Below are 25,624 nucleotides of genomic sequence, written 5' to 3'. Positions count from 1 at the left end.
CTTGTCCCTATACAAGCCACCATAGAGGTACACATCTGTACTCCATACAGGGGTACACAGTGTGCACCCCTACCTGGGGTGCATACATGCACCCTATGGGGTACTTATTGTACCTTTAAGGGTACTCATTTGTATCATCATGGGTACTTTATGCACCCTTAGGGGCACTCATGCACCCTTAGTTGTACTGATTTATATAATTAAGGGTACTTAAAGGGACCGCTAGGGGAACAGATTATTAATTAATAGATTGTTACTTAATGATAATTAATAGAGAACAGGAGAGAAAGAAAAAAAAATCAGAATCAAATCACACAAATGAAAATTAAAATTTATGTCCTTAACAATCAAATCGAATGATTGCAAGAGAAAGTCCAAAGTCACAGGCTACGGTTCAAGTGCAATTCGCCCTGAAGACAAAGGAGTTGGAGAGATTAAAGGAAAACACACAAAAAATCAACATAAATGGTACATCAGTCCATGTTCAGTCTCACTATTGGCATTTACAGGGCGTTGTCTGTCTCTTCTTGCTCTGCCCTGATGCGTGCGTTCTGCCAAGAAATCCGAAAGCGAAAGGTTGGAACAATATCATTATTTACCCACATTTCGGAAGATATTGAACATGTAGCAAATCAGGAACGTTGACATAATCCAGAGAATCAAATCCTTGAATTCATGATGCTGCTCAATAATGATGAATAGAAGTGCTAAGAATCATTTTAGGCTTTCAAAAATGCCTCCCACTTAAAGGGGAAGGCTAGTAACTGATCAGTGGGAATCAGTGGAAATGCTGGGAAATGATTGTTCCAATCCTTATGGGATTCGTTCAAGAGTTCATTGTATATCTATTGTTGTGTGAAAATGATTTGCTTCAGAATGGTCTCATATTCAAGTAATGTGCAGTTTAATGCTTCCAGGTTAGCGTCCCTGGTCAGTGACGGGGCATTTATCTGCACATTACTTGAATGAGACCGTTCTGAAGCAAATCATTTTCACACAACAATAGATATACAATGAACTCTTGAATGAATCCCATAAGGATTGGAACACTCATCTCCCAGCATTTCCACTGATTCCCACTGATCAGTTACCAGCCTTCCCCTTTAAAAATGAATTTTTAGAAAATTATTGTTTGTTTTTAATCCTGCCAAGATAAGTTATTTGAATCAGATCCTCATTCCTTATTTCCTTGCTTTGATGTTAATGTACGACAAACTTATTTGGTTGTCAAGTGTGCAAGCAACCGCGCATAGTGGCAATCCTTCTCGATGATTGCTTAGGTAGTTATTATTGGTAATGTAAATTTTTGTTTATGTGATTAATGTAATAAACAAACCATTATTATATTTCTTCGAATCAAATCCATTGCAATCAAACAAACAAAATAATCAATAAAAATATTCATCAAGTAGGCGCGTCTACCTCTCTCATTCTCTCTTTGAACTGGTCTTCCTTGACCTTCTGCTCTTCGTACCGATAGAGGGCTCTTCGCAGTGGTTCTACCATCGAGTCATCCAGCTGGTGATATAGCTGGAGATAAGATGGAGGGAAATCATAGAAAACCAAACGTCACAATTTGTAGTAAGACGCGTAAAGTGTGATAAAACGATTACTGCCAGGATTTTAGTTTTCTTCCCCGGCGGCGAAGATGGTGGCTATCTATAAATACCACACGATATTCTTGCAAGATCCCAGTGGTTACATGCATAATAGGATCTATAGAGACTTCTGGAGGTTCTTTCGTTTACCAAATTCATCTAGATTAGAATTGATTATAAAGATCTTAATAAGGGCGTATTGCAGGCTCTTTTGAGCAAGTGCTGATTTCAAGAAAAAAAAAAAAGGTAATCGTATTACGCAAAGAACCACTAATATAAACACATACGTATATGTTACGCATTTATTGAGATGAATTCTTATGTTGTAATATAAATGTTAGGTATACACGAAATTAAAATCATCATTTCTGATGACAGGACTCAGTATAAGTCCTTCCGTGTATTCTTCTTATATCTTACCTTGGAGACCACCTCAAACATTGGGATGAGGACATACTTGATGAAGACCACCTGGGCCGTGGGTTTGGTCACCTGTTCCCGGTCCATGAAGGGCGCCACCGGAAGTCCCTCCAGCTTCTCTCGATCACTCTGTGTGAATATGTGTGACGTAACGTGATATCGATATCTGTGACATCCTGTTTGTTTCATAATTCGACGAGATCGGAACATGATTCGAAAACATGATAATGCATAACAGACAAGGCACAACAATATGAACAGTTAAAATGAGAACTCTTCCAACCATAAACTTCTGCCACATCTGGTTGGGTGATGTTCGTTAATCTGAATGTCAGTTAATCCCAAAATGATGTAAAGTTCGTTATTCCGAAGGTTCATTATTCCGAAACACACTAAATTCATTTACATATATTTGTTAATCCGAGAATGAAAAAAAGGGTCATTAATCTGAACATCATATTCTGTAGGTGGCATTATTCCGGAGGTTCATTATTCCGAAAGCTCGTAATTCTGAAAATGAAGTAAGCTTTGTTAATCTGAAGGTCTGTAAATCAGAAAATGAAAATAAGATGTTCATTATTTCGTTCGTTAATCCGAAAATTCAAAGCTGATTCGAACCAACGAACCTTCGGAATAATGAATATCTTTGTTACCAGTACATCCCCATAGCTATGCACACTACATCCACCTCCCCTACGCGACTACACTATGTAACATAAGTATTACGGTTGCAATATGTAATTCCGATTCCTATGAATATGCGCGCAATTTATGCGAACATGGCCCTTCATTGCAGCTGACAGTAATCAGTATGTTCATTTTTATTTAAAGATGATCCAAATTATTGAACTTGTTTTTGTCGTTTCAACTGATTGACAAATTACCCTACATCGACGTAAATAAGCACTGAATTGATCAGTGTTTTAGTAGTGCAAAGCCATGATAAAAAATCATGGGAGTACACTCGAGCAGGATTCGAAGCTACGACCTCCAGATCTCCGGACAGGCGTCATCTACACTAGACCACCGAGGTTTGTTTTTGTGGGTGCTGTTCATTATTCCGAAGGTTCGCTATTCCGAACGTTCGTTAATCCGAAAATGAAAAAGGGTTCGTTAATCCGAATATTTGTGGCGTTATTTCGAAGGTTCGTTATTCCGAAGATTTGTTAATCCGAAAATGAAATTCGGAATAACCAACCTTCGGAATAACGAATCTTCGGACTGAAGAGCCTTCGGAATACCGAACCTTCGGAATAACGAGCTGTAACTGTTTTTGTCATACAACGCAAATTCCCTTTCGAAATATATGCATTTTCAAGTTTTTACTATTATTATTTTTGTGTGTGTTTTGCCTTTTTTTTCTTTGTTTGCTTTTTTCTTTCATTTTTTTTCCAATTCCATAACTGAAGTTTTGTTGATGCTCTCGCACAGAGAACTGATCCCTACATGAAAGAAGGAGCCTCCTATAGTATCAACATGGTTATGAACTCAGCGAACACACACTCGTACTCGCACAAACACACACACACACACACACACACACACTTTTTTGTTTTATGTTTTTTTATTTGAACACCCCCCCCCCACACACACACACACAAACACACGAATGGATGTTTACCTGCATGAAATACTCTTCCAACAGACAGTCCACCCATGGCTCGGAGACATCGGAAGGTCGAACTTCGTTAGAGATGTCACAGCACTTGATCAAAACCATGCGAAGCTGAGCCGTGAGAAGAAAAAAAAAAAGAAAAAAGAAAACCCCAATGTAATACAATAATCAGAGGACCATAGAGTATCGAAGTAATGATGTCGTAGTTTTTTTGCTTGTTTTGTTTTGTTTTGTTGTGTTTTTCTTTTCGTCATAGGTTAGACTGGAACCAGGTGCACGCATAAACACTCTATAGGGACAGGTGAGGTTGCTTAAAACCAGTTTCCATAGATGTATACATGGCGACTTTACACTTTGATAGACTACGACAATTGGTATCTGAGACTGCAGTGGTTGGCAACTGCCAAGTATGATGTTAGTATGCACATCCACACTTGCATACCATGGATATAAATTACCACGGAAAGTTGATTCGAATATCTATTCAAAAACTTACATAGTGAAGACAAGTAACCTTGTCAGGAACTTCAACCGTTTTCATACGTCGAGTTCCACTCTGGCACGTCTTCAATCAACTATGTTCAAGATGAACGTTTATCCCTGACTTGGTCCTAAAACTTGATTTCTGGATTACTGGGCTACAACAGTGAATTCGATCGCAATCAATCACCTCAATGCAGTTGTTGTTTTTTTTTTCTACTGATACAATTGATGTAGAGTGGGTGAAATATTTTACGAAGCACACATACACACACACACACACACACACACACAAATGATAGTTACGTGAAGATTTTGTGGTTAATCACCTATTAAGTCATGGTCTTAATGGTGATGGAACAATAAAGGAATCGTTTTATAACAACCTTCATTGTTCATTTCAAATAAAATTTAACTAGTAAAATTAAGGTAGGAAAATTATTAACTATGTCGATCTAGAAGGAGAAATAACACTCATAAAAGGAAAGAAGACAATTTTAAAGACAATATGTGACAGTGCACCTCAAAACAAACAAAAAGTCGCCAGACATGAATTTTTAGTTAAGACCATATTCTGAAAGAGCAGACTTTAAGCTTTAAAATGATGTATAACTCAAATCAAATGGACTCTCCTAACCTATCTAAATATTGGAAAGAAAGCACAACCTCAGGAAAAGTGTGAACTGAGAAAAGAGGCTCTGAAGTACAGTGTCTATTCAAGCGCTTAATCTTTACCAAACCGTGCTGGCTGTGCGATGAATGGGACAAAAAACAGGAAGTAAACCACTGGAGTAACAACAATGAAGGGATTATCAGATTAAACTGAAATTAAGCATGCCTCATTAACACATTCTGTCCATAATTAATGCCAACTTTCAAAGCAGTAGCACTATTCTTTCAAAAGTTATTAGAGTTGAAAGTGAAGAGTGTGGACAAGGTTTTTCAGAAATGAAAAAGGGATTCTGAAGACACACCTAATCACACTATTCTATCAAAAATGTTCAAGATAAACTGCTAAAAAACACACTTTCCTGCCCGTTTTATGATACCAAATTTTAGCATAATGTAAAAGAAGACCTGCTCTTTCAGAAAATATGAAAAAGGCAAGTTCGGCTAGGTTGACCCATTTCACTTATTTTCAGTCCTCACGCAAAATCAGTGTGTGCGACTTTATGTTCGTTTTGAGGTGCACTGTCACATATAATACTTGACTGGATTACACTATGTAAAGCTTTATTTCACACCGTTACCAACATTACCAACCATTTGTATACGGCCGGTTAATGCTTCAGATTATATTCATTTATTTATTCATTTATTCATTCATTCATTCATGTTTCTTTCAACAAAAATATAAATTCATAAACGAACCATGCTTTAAGAAAGAAATAGACATTCTGAATACTTGTCTGTAGGTAAAAGTGACACATGTGAAGAGCTTGCTTCCAAATGGCGCTAAATCCATCATTTTTCATTGGATCTATATAGCGCCTTTTGGAAGCAAGCTTTTCATATACAATATGTCGAAAAGCAGAGACCTATGATACTCATTTAATAAATGGTAAGAATATTATAAACGAAAATAATGAATAAATAAAAATAATAAACTACACATGTTGAAAACATGCTTAAACTGCTTACGTAATTCTGGTGCTCTTGGTTGCCGAAGTCAAAGCCGCCCTCAACCTGTGCCTTGAACTGATCCAGGATCTCAGAGTGTCGAGCCATGTCAGTGGCCATAATCAGCATGATTATTCCCTAGGAAACAGAGGGACGAAGGTGGAAAGAAATATACAGTGTTCGAGTCTTTCGGGTATTTTCCACCGTAAAACAATTCCGGGCCAGTTAAAGTTGGTCTAAAGGGAAGAGTAAAATTTCCTCAGCACAGCAGAAAAAATTCGGTTTAAATAAAAAAATCATATGAAAATTGGGGAGTTACGACATTGTGAAGGTCGCTGTTTTTTTTACACCAAAAACCAAACCGAACAAAAGAATAGTCTGAATGAGTTAAAGAAGTCAACGGGTCACTACTTGCCGAGTGTTAATGTACAGATTCTTGACTTTTCTTTTTTTAGGTGATACGCTATCAGCGTATCACCTATTGTGATTGTCAAAATCTCTCTTTATTTTTAGGTGATACGCTTTTAGCGTATCACCTATTGTGATTGTCAAAATCTGTCTTTTTAGGTGATACGCTATCAGCGTATCACCTATTGTGATTGTCAAAATCTCTCTTTATTTCTTTAGGTGATACGCTATCAGCGTATCACCTATTGTAATTGTCAAAATTTCTCTTTTTAGGTGATACGCTATCAGCGTATCACCTATTGTAATTGTCAAAATTTCTCTTTTTTTTTATTCTTCTTTCTTTCTGCCACATTTTGTGTCGTCAATATCTCAACAATGACATCACGGAATGACATGACATTTTCAGTCAACATGTCTCATAACAATATCTAGCCACAATAAGGTTTTCATGACAGTAACATATCTATGACGTCATCTAGGCGCCATTTTGTGATTTTCGGACCTTGTCACATGATCAATCATAACTTCATAACTAGATGTCATTTCTGTATCATTTTCGCTGGACATAAAGTTCAGGTCACGCTCTATCTTACTTTCTAACGCTAGTTACCCAGGTCATCATTAGGCGCGCGTAAGCGCGCGTCAAAATTTTAAAAGGCTCAAAACGACTTCCCAATGGGAAATCTCGAAGTTTCAGACAATTATAAGCGTTTCAAACATTTTCTCGCGTGCGCGTCCGTCCGCGCAATTTCGCGCGCAGAGCGCTTAAGAAACATGGAAATGCATTTTTTTTGACTGATTTGGATTCCTGATACTTTGAGTAACAGTATCCATTGATTTCCGATCGATTTCGACCCATAACAAAGGAATGCACAGGCGTCAAAGTTGAAATTCCGCACGCGCGTCTTTCTGCAAATATAGTGAAAAAACATGTCTTTGTTTATTTCGTCATAGCTCTTTAAATCGTCCGTTGACCCTATATTTCTATTGCATATTACAAAAGCATATGAATTGTAAATAACATTCCAAGTATCAATATTGCCAGAGAAACGCGATGACGTCATCAAATCGTCATTTTATATAAAAAAAGTGGAATTGATTTTTTTGAGGTACTGTTTCTGACATTCATTTGCTCGTATCTCTGTTGTTTAAGCTCAATATTATCCCAAATTCAGATATGTTGTACTTTGAACATTTGCCTCTCAAGTCCATGTGATGGTTTTGATATATGATGACGTCATCATACTAGAAATTGTGATTAAAGGTAAAGACTCAAAATCAGACAAGTTTACGTGTTATGTCTATGGGAGGTGATTTTTTTTTCAAACCATGCATTGACTTGACAACGTTTAAGCACCTTTACCTCATCTGATTTTGCTCCATTTCCTCTGAAACATAAATATGTTGTAGCTGAGACAATAAGCTGCAGTCATCATGCATTTTATATTTTCAAATCTCCTCGTCAGGTCGACAATTTTGTAGTTAAAAACTGAAAATGAGAATGCAATCTGTACGGAATGATTCCCGATTGTTCTTTGCAACTGTATATTGGTCGAATCCACGCGGCCACTTGTGGGAAGTTGAATAGCGCCATCTCAGTCAGCACTGTCACGACAGTATAATCATACATTTAAGTTTCGCATAGAATCTCCAGGACAGCCATATGGCGTAATCGCTTAGCGCGCTGGGTGTTCATAACGCCATACCGGAAGGCGAGAAGTTCGACTCCCGCGGAAGTTTTCTCTTTCTTTTTTTTTTTTTTCCGGCAATTCAGCTTTACTCCGATGTCATTTATCGTATTATTTTACCAAGTATACGTAACCCGTGAACACGGCTGCTCTATTTCCCTCGTTTTGTATTGGAGTTTGGAGATTGGGTTTGCTTCATTAATTTTGTCACACTTAATGTTGTAAATTGCCCCTTGTTACAGTGTCCCGCTTGCCACCTTTCGTTTGCTCTTTCCTTTTCTCTTCATTGGTTCTTGTAATATTGTAACAGGATAGGTAGGAACATGTACGTTTAGATAACTGGCAGGAATGGGAGCTGAATTGATTAACTCTAGTCCAGGTGTATGGCGTCTCGCTCATCTCTTTGAAATTCCAGGTTGTTATTGTTTGACCCAATAACGGAGTTGTAGACAGGTTTTATGTTGCTATAGAGGTATCTTGTGCCACATGAATGGAAGGCATCACTGTTTAGTAGTAGTAATGAACTTTTTCATGTTGTAAATGATATAAAGATATGAATTTCACATCCAATCTTCGGGACAGCCGTGTGGCTTTATAGTCGCTTAGCGCGCTGCATGGTCATTATGCACTACCTTAGGACGAGATGTTCGGGACCCGCAGGACGCTATTATTTTTTTTTTCTCTCTCTCTCTTTCTTTGTTTTTCTTTTGGCAGTTCAGCCTCATTCCGATGTCATTACCCCACGACACACAGTCACTCAAGTTCCCTTTTTTTTTTTTTTTTTTTTTTGTCGGAGGCTGGAGGTTGGATTTGCTTCATTTATCATACGTAATGTTGTAAATTGCCCTTGATATACAGTGCCCCGCTTGCCACCTTTCGTTTTCTCTTTCCTTTTCTCTACGTTTGTTCCTGTTACACTGCACAAGACAGGTCGGAAAATAATTTACATAACTCAACTGGAGCAGGAATGGCAACTGAATAAATTAACTCTAGGACAGGTGTATGGCGTCTCGCTCGTCTCTTTGAAATTCCAGGTTGCTATTGTTTGACCCAATAACGGAATTGTAGACAGGTTTTATGCTGCTATAGAGGTATCTTGTGCCACATGAGTAGAAGGCATCACTGTTTAGTAGTAGTAATGAACTTTTTCATGTCCCTCCATGTCAATTATAGTGTGTTCAAAGGGGTTGTGTGTCTATCTGCCAAAGAAAAGGAAAACCTTATTTTCGCCATGGCTATTTCTCTATACGTAACCGTAGGTGATGAGTGTTGTTGGTATCTGAGCAGTGAATAACACAACATCAGGCTAAAATCCCCCTTTTATACGCGCTAAGCGTTCAATTTGATATATCTTTATTTATGTAGTCAATCACTGCTAATGGCGTTACAGAATTATGTTATAACACCTTTCACTGAAAGTTTATAAAGCAAAGTTTATGGACAAGCAAGCAATTGTACATGAATAATACCAATGATTTCAAAGGGAAATTATGGTATACCTAAATGTAAGGGTATCATTGCTTTGGAATTGCTGAAACAATATCTTGGCACGAGGTCTTCCACCTCTAATAACTGATCCCTTTAAAGATGTGTCGGTCACGGGTGATCGTCATGATTCATCTTTCACGTAGAAGCTTCCGTTCCACACTCTTAGTTCGAGAAGACTTACCATCATACTTCAAATTGTGATTAAAGGTAAAGACTCAAAATCAGACAAGTTGACGTGTTATGTCTAAGGGAGGTGATTTTTTTTTTTTTTAAACCATGCATTGACTTGACAACGTTTCACCACCTTTATTTCAGCTGATTTTGCTCCATTTCCTCTGAAACTTAAGTATGTGGTAGCTCAGACAATAAGCTGCAGTAATCATGCATTTTATTTTTTCAAATCTCCTCATCAGGTTGATAATTTTGCAGCTAAAAACTGAAAATGCGAATGGAATGTGGACGAAACGATTCCTGATTCATCTTTCACATACATAAGTTTACATTCCTCATATTTTCTCGTCGAGACGTATGGCCGAGAGGATAAAGGCGACGTCACAAGATACGTGAGGTTGCACACGTACGGGTTCGAACCCCATAAGAACACGAAACAAAATACTTACATCTTTTGCTTTTTTTCTTTTATGGAGTATTCACCTTCGTCCATGTAGAAATCACGTTTTCATGTAAACGTACACACACACACACACACACACACACACACAATATCCCTTTGTTTTGTGTTGGAGACCACATTGCTTTGACTGGCAACTTGGACTTGAAATTACAAATGTTAAAGTGAAAATGGCTCTTAAAAGACCGCATGGCCATGTTTGATTTTTTTTTTTTACAATATAAAGACCTATTGGTAAATATTCATTCACATATCCTTTCCAATCAACTTACTTGGACACGCCGACACCACACGAAATTTTCAATTGGTTGCATGACAGAAACAATTTCATCTGAATTATGTAGGACTGCATAAAGAATTGGACTTCACGAATATTTCTCAATATTATATTATACTTCAAGTCGCTACTTAACATTATTTTCGTTGTCGATCACTGAAAATGAGAATGGAATCTGGTCGAAACGATTCCCGATTTATCTTTGTAACTGTATATTGATCGAATCCACGCGGCCACTCGTGGGAAGTTGAACAGCGCTATCAGTCACTTGACGTATATCGCCAAAAAACTGAATATCAATGTAAATTTGTGTTGTGTATAGCATACATAGATAGATTTAAGTTTCGCACAGGATCTTCGGATCTTCCGTGTGGCAGAATCGCTTAGCACGCTGCGTGTTTATAATGCCCGACCGGAAGGAGAGAAGTTAATCGAGTCCCGCAGGACTTTTTCCTTTTATTTCTTTTTTCTTTTCTTTTTTTCAGCAGTTCAGCTTCACTCTGATGTCATGAACACAGCTACTCTATTTCCCTTGTTTTGTATTGGAGTTTGGAGGTTGGGTTTGCTTCATTAATTTTGTCACGCGTAATGTTGTAAATTGCCCCTTGAAACAGTGCCACGCTTGTTACCATTCTTTTTCTCTTTCCTTTTCTCTTCATTTAGATTTTGTTCTTGTTATACTGTAGCAGGATATTTAGGAACGTGTACGTTTACATAACTAACAGGAATGGGAACTGAATTAATTAACTCTAGTCCAGGTGTATGGCGTCTCGCTTATCTGTTTAGAATTCCAGGTTGTTATTGTTTGACAAAAACGGAGTTAAAGACAGGCAGGGAAGGAAGTGACTTGATATTGCTTCATATTATATGAGGAATTTCGGGCAATACCTTTCCAATTAGTGTAGTGATTTTGACAGGGTTCTCTGTCGTTTATTTTCGTCATGGCTGTTTCACTAGTTTAGCCATAGGTGATATGTGTTGTTGGCATCTGGGAGAATAGAACAGATCAGTACCAAACTGGAATAGCCCTATAGCAATGTGGTAAGCATTCAATTTGTTGCATTATCTTTCTTCTTTAAAGTCAATCACTACTGATCGAATTACACCATATAATATGGCACGTTTCACTGGTAGTTTAGGAAAAGGGAGCTAATTCAATGCAAGATACAATGATATGTGCTACCATTGATTTTAGAGACGTCATTGTGGTGTGGTGCTGGTGGTGGTAAGGGAATCATTGCTTTTAAATTAATGAGACAATCCTTGGAACTTTGCATCAAGAATATAATGCATGTTCGTGCGGCGTTTTTTTTTTTAATCCTGACGTGGACATTATTTTTCTTTATCTTGTTTTTAATTCAAGAATGTTATATCTGAATATGTTCGATTTAGTTACGGTTTCAATGCATCTTGTTTACCATCTTCTCTGACATTAAATTGATGGTTTTTAAATTTGACATTGTCTGTCTATTTGTCTGTTTATGCTCATAAAACACTGCTATAACAACTAAAACATTTGTTTCACTTGTCACACGCAATGCTATGGATTGCAGTTGTGCATGCAGTCTTCCTTTTGCCACCTCTCGTTTTTCTCTCCCCTTTTCCCTCACTTTGGTTTTGTTATACTGCAGATGGGAATGATTACAATAACATAACCCAACTTGAAGTAGGAATGAGAACTGAATAAATTAACTCTAGGCCAGGTGTATATAGCGTCTCGCTCATCTCTTTGAAATTTCAGGTTGTCATTGTTCTATCAACGGAGTTGAAGACAGGCTTTATGTTGCTATAGAGGTATCTAGCTCCACATGAATGGAATGCATACGCTGTTTAGTATTAGTAATGAACTTTTTCATGTCCATCCCTGCCAAGAAAAGTGTGTTTGACGGGGTTCTGTGTCATTGTGCCTATGAGAAAGCAAAGTTTTATTTTCGCCATGGCTGTTTCTCTATGCGTAGCCGTGAGTGATGGATGTTGTTGGCATCTAGCTGGGCAGTAAAAAACCCGAGTATCATGCTATAATACCCCCCCCCCCCGTTAGGTTCTAAGCGTTCAATGTGATATATATTTCTTCTTCATTATGTCAATCACTGCTGATGGAATTACAGAATTATGCTATGACACGTTTCACTCAAAGCTTAAAAAGCAAAGTTTATGCACTATACAAGTAATGGTGCATGAATCCTATAGACCATTGATTTTAGATGAGAAATTATGATATGCCTATAGTAGGGATGTCATTGATTGGGAATTAATGACACGATTAAGCATTTTCATAATCCTTATCCTTCACTCTAACCTCCGTGAAAATATCATATTTGAATTCAACCAATAAGATGGTAAAAAATGCATGCATTCATGTTTTATCAATATACAATGTATGGACTTTCCAAACATTCAACAGCGATTATCTCAAAATGAACATTGTGTGGGTTAGCACTATATTGCATCGACCCCTTCAATTGTCTATCAAGTTCATGTCGATGTTTTCTAATTTGATGACGTCATCATACTAGAAGTTGTGATTAAAGGGAAGATATCAAAATCAGCGAAGATTACTAATCGCTGCCTCATGTTCCTGTGTTTGATCGTCCAGTCAATACCAAACTGACGACATACGTTGAATATGTTATACTTTGAACAATTGTCTATCAAGTCCATGTAGATGTTTTCTAATTTGATGACGTCATCATACTAGAAGTTGTGATTAAAGGCAAGATATCAAAATCAGCGAAGATTATGTGTTATGTCTATGGGGGGATTTTTTTTTTTTAACCATGCATAGACGATAACGCTCAAGCACTTTTACCTCACTTGATTTTGCTTCATTTCCTCTGAAACTTAAGTATGTTGTAGCTGAGACAATAAGCTGCAGTAATCATACATTTTATTTTTTTTTCAAATCTTCTCATCAGGTTGACAATTTTGCAGCTTAAAACTGAAAATGAGAATGGAAGGTGGACGAAACGATTCCTGATTCATCTTTCACATACATAAGTTTACGTTCCTCATATTTTCTCGTCGAGACGTATGGCCGAGTGGTTAAAGGCGACGTCTCAGAGACGTGAGGTTGCACACATTCATTCATTCATTCATTTTCATTTTCATTTCATTTATTTCATTCCTTCTTTCTTTTTCGTCAAACATAACACGAAATGTATCAGAAGATATAACATAGGCATGTATTCGACTTTACATGGTAGATAATGGTTAACAAATACGAAATTATACATGCATACCGGCAAAATACAAAGTTATGTTTGGAGGATAAAAAAAAAAGAAAGAACTGAGAGGTTCACTGAAAAGCATGCTTGTAAATTGTGAACCACTCAAAAGGATTCTTGTGAATACATTAAACTTTTTTTTTTTTTTTTTTTTTTTTTTACAAAGACAGGAGAGAACAAGACAGTAGAAACACAACGACATTACATGACTTTACAGTAGGGTATACCATGACACATGCGGGTTCGAACCCCACAAGATCACGAAACAAAATACTTAGCCATTTTACTTTTTTTTTTTCTTCAGTGGTGTATTACATATTCGTCCATGTAGAAATCACGTTCGTATAGAAACGCACCTATACACACACACACACACACAATATCCCTCTTTCTTGTGTTGGAGACCACATTGCTTCGATTGCTGCAAAATTTTGCAGGCTGACTTTATCAAACCGATTATAGTATAAGTAATGACGACTACGGAGGTGTTGTACTTTGAACAATTGTCTTTCAAGACCATGTCATTGTTTTGTACTTTGATGACGTCATCACACTGAAAATTGTGATTAGAGGTAAAGACGCAAAATCGGACAAGTTTACGTGTTATGTCTATGGGAGGTGATTTTTCTTTTAAACCATGCATTGACTTGACAACGTTTAAGCACCTTTATCTCAGCTGATTTTGCTTCGTTTCCTCTGAAACTAAAGTATGTTGTAGCTGAGACAATAAGCTGCAGTAATCATGCATTTTATTCTTTGAAATCTCCTCATCAGGTTGACAATTTTGCAGTTTAAAACTGAAAATGAGAATGGAATGTGGACGAAACGATTCCTGATTCATCTTTCACACACATAAGTTTACGTTCGTCATATTTTCTCGTCGAGACGTATGGCCGAGTGATTAAAGGCGACGTCTCAGAGAAGTGAGGTTGCATACGTGCGGGTTCGAACCCCACAAGATGACGAAACAAAATACTTTGCTATTTTACTTTTTTTTCTTCAATGGTGTATTACATATTCGTCCATGTAGAAGTCAAGTTCGTATATAAACGCACCTATACACACACACACACACACACACACACACACAATATCCCTCTTTTTTGTGTTGGAGACCACATTGCTTCGACTGCTGCAAACTTTTGCAGGCTGACTTTGTCAAACCGATCATAGTATGTAATGACGACGACGGAGGTGTTGTACTTTGAAAAATTGTCTTTCAAGACCATGTCAATAAGCCAGTTCGGGGTTAGCTCATGGGCACATGGGTACAAATGACCTTTCTTCTTTCTCAGTTGATTAGGCACTCCACTAGTTTCAAGCGACAGAAGGCATGAGCTTGCCCAACGTAACAATTTATGGAATTCATCAGTCATGTTCAAACAAAGGATGAACTTGCATAGACCAGGTGACCAGAATGATCCTTCCATTGACATTTTGGAAAGCATCCATTTCATTATTTTGCATTGAATGTATTAACAATCTCTTTCCATTGATATTGTCAGACACCGCTTTTGCTGTCATGTGGATGTGCTGGCAAGCACCACTTACAGGGATCAGTTGAATAATCATTACATTACAGATGCTTATCTCAGTGAATTTAAAAACCACCATGCTCTGCTGGTACAGATGACCTTTTTCTGCTCATGCTCAAAGTGGAACCCCGAACTGGCTTATTGTTTCGTACTTTGATGACGTCATCACACTGAAAATTGTGATTAAAGGCAAGGTATCAAAACCAGCCGATTATAGGTTTTATGTCTACGGCACGTATTTTTCCCAAGTCGCCAGAAATGGCATAGCGACATCAGTCGTTACAAGGCCGCATTTCCGTCTAGCAATGCAATACATGTTCACGCGGCCCCGTTTGTTGAGTGGGCATTGACTTTTTCCCCCTGTAATATCTATACATTTTTTTTTTTTTTGCCTAACCATTTCCGTGGATGTCCCGTGGCCGAGTGGTTAGAGAAACGGATTTGCATGCACGCTGAATAATTTCAAGGTGCCTATATCACATTCTTTTCTTTGTCGATCACGGATGACCGACATCTGATGACCCCAAGCGTATCACCTAACTCGTCCTTAGTGTGACGAGTTTCATATCTCGTTTTTTATTCTTCTTTCTTTCTGCCACATTTTGTGTCGTCAATATCTCAACAATGACATCACGGAATGACATGACATTTTCAGTCAACATGTCTCATAACAATATCTAGCCACAATAAGGTTTTCATGACAGTAACATATCTATGACGTCATCTAGGCGCCATTTTGTGATTTTCGGACCTTGTCACATGATCAATCATAACTTCATAACTAGATGTCATTTCTGTATCATTTTCGCTGGACATAAAGTTCAGGTCACGCTCTATCTTACTTTCTAACGCTAGTTACCCAGGTCATCATTAGGCGCGCGTAAGCGCGCGTCAAAATTTTAAAAGGCTCAAAACGACTTCCCAATGGGAAATCTCGAAGTTTCAGACAATTATAAGCGTTTCAAACATTTTCTCGCGTGCGCGTCCGTCCGCGCAATTTCGCACGCAGAGCGCTTAAGAAACATGGAAATGCAATTTTTTTGACTGATTTGGATTCCTGATACTTTGAGTAACAGTATCCATTGATTTCCGATCGATTTCGACCCATAACAAAGGAATGCACAGGCGTCAAAGTTGAAATTCCGCACGCGCGTCTTTCTGCAAATATAGTGAAAAAACATGTCTTTGTTTATTTCGTCATAGCTCTTTAAATCGTCCGTTGACCCTATATTTCTATTGCATATTACAAAAGCATATGAATTGTAAATAACATTCCAAGTATCAATATTGCCAGAGAAACGCGATGACGTCATCAAATCGTCATTTTATATAAAAAAAGTGGAATTGATTTTTTTGAGGTACTGTTTCTGACATTCATTTGCTCGTATCTCTGTTGTTTAAGCTCAATATTATCCCAAATTCAGATATGTTGTACTTTGAACATTTGCCTCTCAAGTCCATGTGATGGTTTTGATATATGATGACGTCATCATACTAGAAATTGTGATTAAAGGTAAAGACTCAAAATCAGACAAGTTTACGTGTTATGTCTATGGGAGGTGATTTTTTTTCAAACCATACATTGACTTGACAACGTTTAAGCACCTTTACCTCATCTGATTTTGCTCCATTTCCTCTGAAACATAAATATGTTGTAGCTGAGACAATAAGCTGCAGTCATCATGCATTTTATATTTTCAAATCTCCTCATCAGGTCGACAATTTTGTAGTTAAAAACTGAAAATGAGAATGCAATCTGTACGGAATGATTCCCGATTGTTCTTTGTAACTGTATATTGGTCGAATCCACGCGGCCACTTGTGGGAAGTTGAATAGCGCCATCTCAGTCAGCACTGTCACGACAGTATAATCATACATTTAAGTTTCGCATAGAATCTCCAGGACAGCCATATGGCGTAATCGCTTAGCGCGCTGGGTGTTCATAACGCCATACCGGAAGGCGAGAAGTTCGACTCCCGCGGAAGTTTTCTCTTTCTTTTTTTTTTTTCCGGCAATTCAACTTTACTCCGATGTCATTTATCGTATTATTTTACCAAGTATACGTAACCCGTGAACACGGCTGCTCTATTTCCCTCGTTTTGTATTGGAGTTTGGAGATTGGGTTTGCTTCATTAATTTTGTCACACTTAATGTTGTAAATTGCCCCTTGTTACAGTGTCCCGCTTGCCACCTTTCGTTTGCTCTTTCCTTTTCTCTTCATTGGTTCTTGTAATATTGTAACAGGATAGGTAGGAACATGTACGTTTAGATAACTGGCAGGAATGGGAGCTGAATTGATTAACTCTAGTCCAGGTGTATGGCGTCTCGCTCATCTCTTTGAAATTCCAGGTTGTTATTGTTTGACCCAATAACGGAGTTGTAGACAGGTTTTATGTTGCTATAGAGGTATCTTGTGCCACATGAATGGAAGGCATCACTGTTTAGTAGTAGTAATGAACTTTTTCATGTTGTAAATGATATAAAGATATGAATTTCACATCCAATCTTCGGGACAGCCGTGTGGCTTTATAGTCGCTTAGCGCGCTGCATGGTCATTATGCACTACCTTAGGACGAGATGTTCGGGACCCGCAGGACGCTATTATTTTTTTTTTCTCTCTCTCTCTTTCTTTGTTTTTCTTTTGGCAGTTCAGCCTCATTCCGATGTCATTACCCCACGACACACAGTCACTCAAGTTCCCTTTTTTTTTTTTTTTTGTCGGAGGCTGGAGGTTGGATTTGCTTCATTTATCATACGTAATGTTGTAAATTGCCCTTGATATACAGTGCCCCGCTTGCCACCTTTCGTTTTCTCTTTCCTTTTCTCTACGTTTGTTCCTGTTACACTGCACAAGACAGGTCGGAAAATAATTTACATAACTCAACTGGAGCAGGAATGGCAACTGAATAAATTAACTCTAGGACAGGTGTATGGCGTCTCGCTCGTCTCTTTGAAATTCCAGGTTGCTATTGTTTGACCCAATAACGGAATTGTAGACAGGTTTTATGCTGCTATAGAGGTATCTTGTGCCACATGAGTAGAAGGCATCACTGTTTAGTAGTAGTAATGAACTTTTTCATGTCCCTCCATGTCAATTATAGTGTGTTCAAAGGGGTTGTGTGTCTATCTGCCAAAGAAAAGGAAAACCTTATTTTCGCCATGGCTATTTCTCTATACGTAACCGTAGGTGATGAGTGTTGTTGGTATCTGAGCAGTGAATAACACAACATCAGGCTAAAATCCCCCTTTTATACGCGCTAAGCGTTCAATTTGATATATCTTTATTTATGTAGTCAATCACTGCTAATGGCGTTACAGAATTATGTTATAACACCTTTCACTGAAAGTTTATAAAGCAAAGTTTATGGACAAGCAAGCAATTGTACATGAATAATACCAATGATTTCAGAGGGAAATTATGGTATACCTAAATGTAAGGGTATCATTGCTTTGGAATTGCTGAAACAATATCTTGGCACGAGGTCTTCCACCTCTAATAACTGATCCCTTTAAAGATGTGTCGGTCACGGGTGATCGTCATGATTCATCTTTCACGTAGAAGCTTCCGTTCCACACTCTTAGTTCGAGAAGACTTACCATCATACTTCAAATTGTGATTAAAGGTAAAGACTCAAAATCAGACAAGTTGACGTGTTATGTCTAAGGGAGGTGATTTTTTTTTTAAACCATGCATTGACTTGACAACGTTTCACCACCTTTATTTCAGCTGATTTTGCTCCATTTCCTCTGAAACTTAAGTATGTGGTAGCTCAGACAATAAGCTGCAGTAATCATGCATTTTATTTTTTCAAATCTCCTCATCAGGTTGATAATTTTGCAGCTAAAAACTGAAAATGCGAATGGAATGTGGACGAAACGATTCCTGATTCATCTTTCACATACATAAGTTTACATTCCTCATATTTTCTCGTCGAGACGTATGGCCGAGAGGATAAAGGCGACGTCACAAGATACGTGAGGTTGCACACGTACGGGTTCGAACCCCATAAGAACACGAAACAAAATACTTACATCTTTTGCTTTTTTTCTTTTATGGAGTATTCACCTTCGTCCATGTAGAAATCACGTTTTCATGTAAACGTACACACACACACACACACACACACACACACACACACACACACAATATCCCTTTGTTTTGTGTTGGAGACCACATTGCTTTGACTGGCAACTTGGACTTGAAATTACAAATGTTAAAGTGAAAATGGCTCTTAAAAGACCGCATGGCCATGTTTGATTTTTTTTTTTTTACAATATAAAGACCTATTGGTAAATATTCATTCACATATCCTTTCCAATCAACTTACTTGGACACGCCGACACCACACGAAATTTTCAATTGGTTGCATGACAGAAACAATTTCATCTGAATTATGTAGGACTGCATAAAGAATTGGACTTCACGAATATTTCTCAATATTATATTATACTTCAAGTCGCTACTTAACATTATTTTCGTTGTCGATCACTGAAAATGAGAATGGAATCTGGTCGAAACGATTCCCGATTTATCTTTGTAACTGTATATTGATCGAATCCACGCGGCCACTCGTGGGAAGTTGAACAGCGCTATCAGTCACTTGACGTATATCGCCAAAAAACTGAATATCAATGTAAATTTGTGTTGTGTATAGCATACATAGATAGATTTAAGTTTCGCACAGGATCTTCGGATCTTCCGTGTGGCAGAATCGCTTAGCACGCTGCGTGTTTATAATGCCCGACCGGAAGGAGAGAAGTTAATCGAGTCCCGCAGGACTTTTTCCTTTTATTTCTTTTTTCTTTTCTTTTTTTCAGCAGTTCAGCTTCACTCTGATGTCATGAACACAGCTACTCTATTTCCCTTGTTTTGTATTGGAGTTTGGAGGTTGGGTTTGCTTCATTAATTTTGTCACGCGTAATGTTGTAAATTGCCCCTTGAAACAGTGCCACGCTTGCTACCATTCTTTTTCTCTTTCCTTTTCTCTTCATTTAGATTTTGTTCTTGTTATACTGTAGCAGGATATTTAGGAACGTGTACGTTTACATAACTAACAGGAATGGGAACTGAATTAATTAACTCTAGTCCAGGTGTATGGCGTCTCGCTTATCTGTTTAGAATTCCAGGTTGTTATTGTTTGACAAAAACGGAGTTAAAGACAGGCAGGGAAGGAAGTGACTTGATATTGCTTCATATTATATGAGGAATTTCGGGCAATACCTTTCCAATTAGTGTAGTGATTTTGACAGGGTTCTCTGTCGTTTATTTTCGTCATGGCTGTTTCACTAGTTTAGCCATAGGTGATATGTGTTGTTGGCATCTGGGAGAATAGAACAGATCAGTACCAAACTGGAATAGCCCTATAGCAATGTGGTAAGCATTCAATTTGTTGCATTATCTTTCTTCTTTAAAGTCAATCACTACTGATCGAATTACACCATATAATATGGCACGTTTCACTGGTAGTTTAGGAAAAGGGAGCTAATTCAATGCAAGATACAATGATATGTGCTACCATTGATTTTAGAGACGTCATTGTGGTGTGGTGCTGGTGGTGGTAAGGGAATCATTGCTTTTAAATTAATGAGACAATCCTTGAAACTTTGCATCAAGAATATAATGCATGTTCGTGCGGCGTTTTTTTTTTTTAATCCTGACGTGGACATTATTTTTCTTTATCTTGTTTTTAATTCAAGAATGTTATATCTGAATATGTTCGATTTAGTTACGGTTTCAATGCATCTTGTTTACCATCTTCTCTGACATTAAATTGATGGTTTTTAAATTTGACATTGTCTGTCTATTTGTCTGTTTATGCTCATAAAACACTGCTATAACAACTAAAACATTTGTTTCACTTGTCACATGCAATGCTATGGATTGCAGTTGTGCATGCAGTTTTCCTTTTGCCACCTCTCGTTTTTCTCTCCCCTTTTCCCTCACTTTGGTTTTGTTATACTGCAGATGGGAATGATTACAATAACATAACCCAACTTGAAGTAGGAATGAGAACTGAATAAATTAACTCTAGGCCAGGTGTATATAGCGTCTCGCTCATCTCTTTGAAATTTCAGGTTGTCATTGTTCTATCAACGGAGTTGAAGACAGGCTTTATGTTGCTATAGAGGTATCTAGCTCCACATGAATGGAATGCATACGCTGTTTAGTATTAGTAATGAACTTTTTCATGTCCATCCCTGCCAAGAAAAGTGTGTTTGACGGGGTTCTGTGTCATTGTGCCTATGAGAAAGCAAAGTTTTATTTTCGCCATGGCTGTTTCTCTATGCGTAGCCGTGAGTGATGGATGTTGTTGGCATCTAGCTGGGCAGTAAAAAACCGAGTATCATGCTATAATACCCCCCCCCCCCCCGTTAGGTTCTAAGCGTTCAATGTGATTTATATTTCTTCTTCATTATGTCAATCACTGCTGATGGAATTACAGAATTATGCTATGACACGTTTCACTCAAAGCTTAAAAAGCAAAGTTTATGCACTATACAAGTAATGGTGCATGAATCCTATAGACCATTGATCTTAGATGAGAAATTATGATATGCCTATAGTAGGGATGTCATTGATTGGGAATTAATGACACGATTAAGCATTTTCATAATCCTTATCCTTCACTCTAACCTCCGTGAAAATATCATATTTGAATTCAACCAATAAGATGGTAAAAAATGCATGCATTCATGTTTTATCAATATACAATGTATGGACTTTCCAAACATTCAACAGCGATTATCTCAAAATGAACATTGTGTGGGTTAGCACTATATTGCATCGACCCCTTCAATTGTCTATCAAGTTCATGTCGATGTTTTCTAATTTGATGACGTCATCATACTAGAAGTTGTGATTAAAGGCAAGATATCAAAATCAGCGAAGATTACTAATCGCTGCCTCATGTTCCTGTGTTTGATCGTCCAGTCAATACCAAACTGACGACATACGTTGAATATGTTATACTTTGAACAATTGTCTATCAAGTCCATGTCGATGTTTTCTAATTTGATGACGTCATCATACTAGAAGTTGTGATTAAAGGCAAGATATCAAAATCAGCGAAGATTATGTGTTATGTCTATGGGGGGATTTTTTTTTTTTTAACCATGCATAGACGATAACGCTCAAGCACTTTTACCTCACTTGATTTTGCTTCATTTCCTCTGAAACTTAAGTATGTTGTAGCTGAGACAATAAGCTGCAGTAATCATACATTTTATTTTTTTTCAAATCTTCTCATCAGGTTGACAATTTTGCAGCTTAAAACTGAAAATGAGAATGGAAGGTGGAAGAAACGATTCCTGATTCATCTTTCACATACATAAGTTTACGTTCCTCATATTTTCTCGTCGAGACGTATGGCCGAGTGGTTAAAGGCGACGTCTCAGAGACGTGAGGTTGCACACATTCATTCATTCATTCATTTTCATTTTCATTTCATTTATTTCATTCCTTCTTTCTTTTTCGTCAAACATAACACGAAATGTATCAGAAGATATAACATAGGCATGTATTCGACTTTACATGGTAGATAATGGTTAACAAATACGAAATTATACATGCATACCGGCAAAATACAAAGTTATGTTTGGAGGATAAAAAAAAAAGAAAGAACTGAGAGGTTCACTGAAAAGCATGCTTGTAAATTGTGAACCACTCAAAAGGATTCTTGTGAATACATTAAACTTTTTTTTTTTTTTTTAACAAAGACAGGAGAGAACAAGACAGTAGAAACACAACGACATTACATGACTTTACAGTAGGGTATACCATGACACATGCGGGTTCGAACCCCACAAGATCACGAAACAAAATACTTAGCCATTTTACTTTTTTTTTCTTCAGTGGTGTATTACATATTCGTCCATGTAGAAATCACGTTCGTATAGAAACGCACCTATACACACACACACACACAATATCCCTCTTTCTTGTGTTGGAGACCACATTGCTTCGATTGCTGCAAAATTTTGCAGGCTGACTTTATCAAACCGATTATAGTATAAGTAATGACGACTACGGAGGTGTTGTACTTTGAACAATTGTCTTTCAAGACCATGTCATTGTTTTGTACTTTGATGACGTCATCACACTGAAAATTGTGATTAGAGGTAAAGACGCAAAATCGGACAAGTTTACGTGTTATGTCTATGGGAGGTGATTTTTCTTTTAAACCATGCATTGACTTGACAACGTTTAAGCACCTTTATCTCAGCTGATTTTGCTTCGTTTCCTCTGAAACTAAAGTATGTTGTAGCTGAGACAATAAGCTGCAGTAATCATGCATTTTATTCTTTGAAATCTCCTCATCAGGTTGACAATTTTGCAGTTTAAAACTGAAAATGAGAATGGAATGTGGACGAAACGATTCCTGATTCATCTTTCACACACATAAGTTTACGTTCGTCATATTTTCTCGTCGAGACGTATGGCCGAGTGATTAAAGGCGACGTCTCAGAGAAGTGAGGTTGCATACGTGCGGGTTCGAACCCCACAAGATCACGAAACAAAATACTTTGCTATTTTACTTTTTTTTCTTCAATGGTGTATTACATATTCGTCCATGTAGAAGTCAAGTTCGTATATAAACGCACCTATACACACACACACACACACACACACACACACACAATATCCCTCTTTTTTGTGTTGGAGACCACATTGCTTCGACTGCTGCAAACTTTTGCAGGCTGACTTTGTCAAACCGATCATAGTATGTAATGACGACGACGGAGGTGTTGTACTTTGAAAAATTGTCTTTCAAGACCATGTCAATAAGCCAGTTCGGGGTTAGCTCATGGGCACATGGGTACAAATGACCTTTCTTCTTTCTCAGTTGATTAGGCACTCCACTAGTTTCAAGCGACAGAAGGCATGAGCTTGCCCAACGTAACAATTTATGGAATTCATCAGTCATGTTCAAACAAAGGATGAACTTGCATAGACCAGGTGACCAGAATGATCCTTCCATTGACATTTTGGAAAGCATCCATTTCATTATTTTGCATTGAATGTATTAACAATCTCTTTCTATTGATATTGTCAGACACCGCTTTTGCTGTCATGTGGATGTGCTGGCAAGCACCACTTATAGGGATCAGTTGAATAATCATTACATTACAGATGCTTATCTCAGTGAATTTAAAAACCACCATGCTCTGCTGGTACAGATGACCTTTTTCTGCTCATGCTCAAAGTGGAACCCCGAACTGGCTTATTGTTTCGTACTTTGATGACGTCATCACACTGAAAATTGTGATTAAAGGCAAGGTATCAAAACCAGCCGATTATAGGTTTTATGTCTACGGCACGTATTTTTCCCAAGTCGCCAGAAATGGCATAGCGACATCAGTCGTTACAAGGCCGCATTTCCGTCTAGCAATGCAATACATGTTCACGCGGCCCCGTTTGTTGAGTGGGCATTGACTTTTTCCCCCTGTAATATCTATACATTTTTTTTTTGCCTAACCATTTCCGTGGATGTCCCGTGGCCGAGTGGTTAGAGAAACGGATTTGCATGCACGCTGAATAATTTCAAGGTGCCTATATCACATTCTTTTCTTTGTCGATCACGGATGACCGACATCTGATGACCCCAAGCGTATCACCTAACTCGTCCTTAGTGTGACGAGTTTCATATCTCGTTTTATTCTTCTTTCTTTCTGGACAATTTTGTGTCATCAATATCTCAAGAATGACATTACGGAATAACATGACATTTTCAGGGAACATGTCTCATGACAATATCTAGCCACAATAAGGTTTTCATGACAGTAACATATCTATGACGTCATGTAGGCGCCATTTTGTGATTTTCGGACCATGTTACATGATCGATCATAACTTCATAAATAAAGGTCATTTCTGTATCATTTTCGGTGGACATTAAGTTCAGGTCACGCTCTATCTTACATTTTAATGCGAATTACCTAGGACATTATTACGTGCGCGTACGTGCGCGTCAAACTTTTAAAAGGCTCAAAACAACTTACCAATGGGAAATCTCGAAGTTTCAGACAATTTTAAGCGTTTCGCGCGTTCGCGTCCGTTCGCACATTTTCGCGCGTAGTGCGCGTAAGCAAAATGAAAATGCACATTTTTTGACAGATTTGGATTCCTGATACATTAAGTAACAATATCCATTGATTTCCGATCAATTTTGACCTATAACAAAGGAATGCGTTGGCGTCAAAGTTGAAATTTCGTGTGCGCGTCTATGTGCAAATATAGCGAAAAACATGTCTTTGTTTATTTCGCCATAGCTCTTTAAAACGTCTGGTTACCCTATGTTTTTATTGCATATTACAAAAACATATGAATTGGAAATAACGTTTCAAGTAGCAATATCTCCATGAATACATTATGACGTCATCATATCATCATCTGAAATCAAAAAAGTGGAATTAATTTTTTTAAGGTACTGTTTCTGAGATTCATTTGCTCGTATCTCTGTTGTTTAAGCTCAATATTATCCCAAATTCAGATATGTTGTACTTTGAACATTTGCCTTTCAAGTCCATGTCATAGTTTTGAAATTTGATGACGTCATCATGCTTTAAATTGTGTTTAAAGGTAAAGACGCAAAATCGGACAAGTTTACGTGTTATGTCTATGGGAGGTGATTTTTTTAGAA

The 25,624-nt window shown here is 37.7% G+C and overlaps 1 protein-coding gene across 1 annotated transcript in view; it reads right to left on the bottom strand.

Annotated features, from left to right (window-relative positions):
* Positions 1-471: 471 nt before the first annotated feature.
* The window catches only part of LOC140229887 (high affinity cGMP-specific 3',5'-cyclic phosphodiesterase 9A-like), a 75,440-nt gene continuing 50,287 nt past the window's right edge, over positions 472-25,624 (bottom strand). The window contains exons 13-17 of the mRNA XM_072310091.1: positions 5,755-5,871; positions 3,640-3,744; positions 2,019-2,147; positions 1,423-1,530; positions 472-551 (exon numbers count right to left, since the gene is read on the bottom strand). Coding sequence (XP_072166192.1) covers positions 504-551; positions 1,423-1,530; positions 2,019-2,147; positions 3,640-3,744; positions 5,755-5,871 — 507 coding nt within the window. The 3' untranslated portion in view covers positions 472-503. The remainder of the gene's footprint in view (positions 552-1,422; positions 1,531-2,018; positions 2,148-3,639; positions 3,745-5,754; positions 5,872-25,624) is intronic.

Source organism: Diadema setosum, chromosome 6 (assembly GCF_964275005.1).
Source record: "Diadema setosum chromosome 6, eeDiaSeto1, whole genome shotgun sequence".
NCBI lineage: Eukaryota > Metazoa > Echinodermata > Echinoidea > Diadematoida > Diadematidae > Diadema > Diadema setosum.
This window is presented reverse-complemented; position numbering and strand designations above follow the sequence as displayed.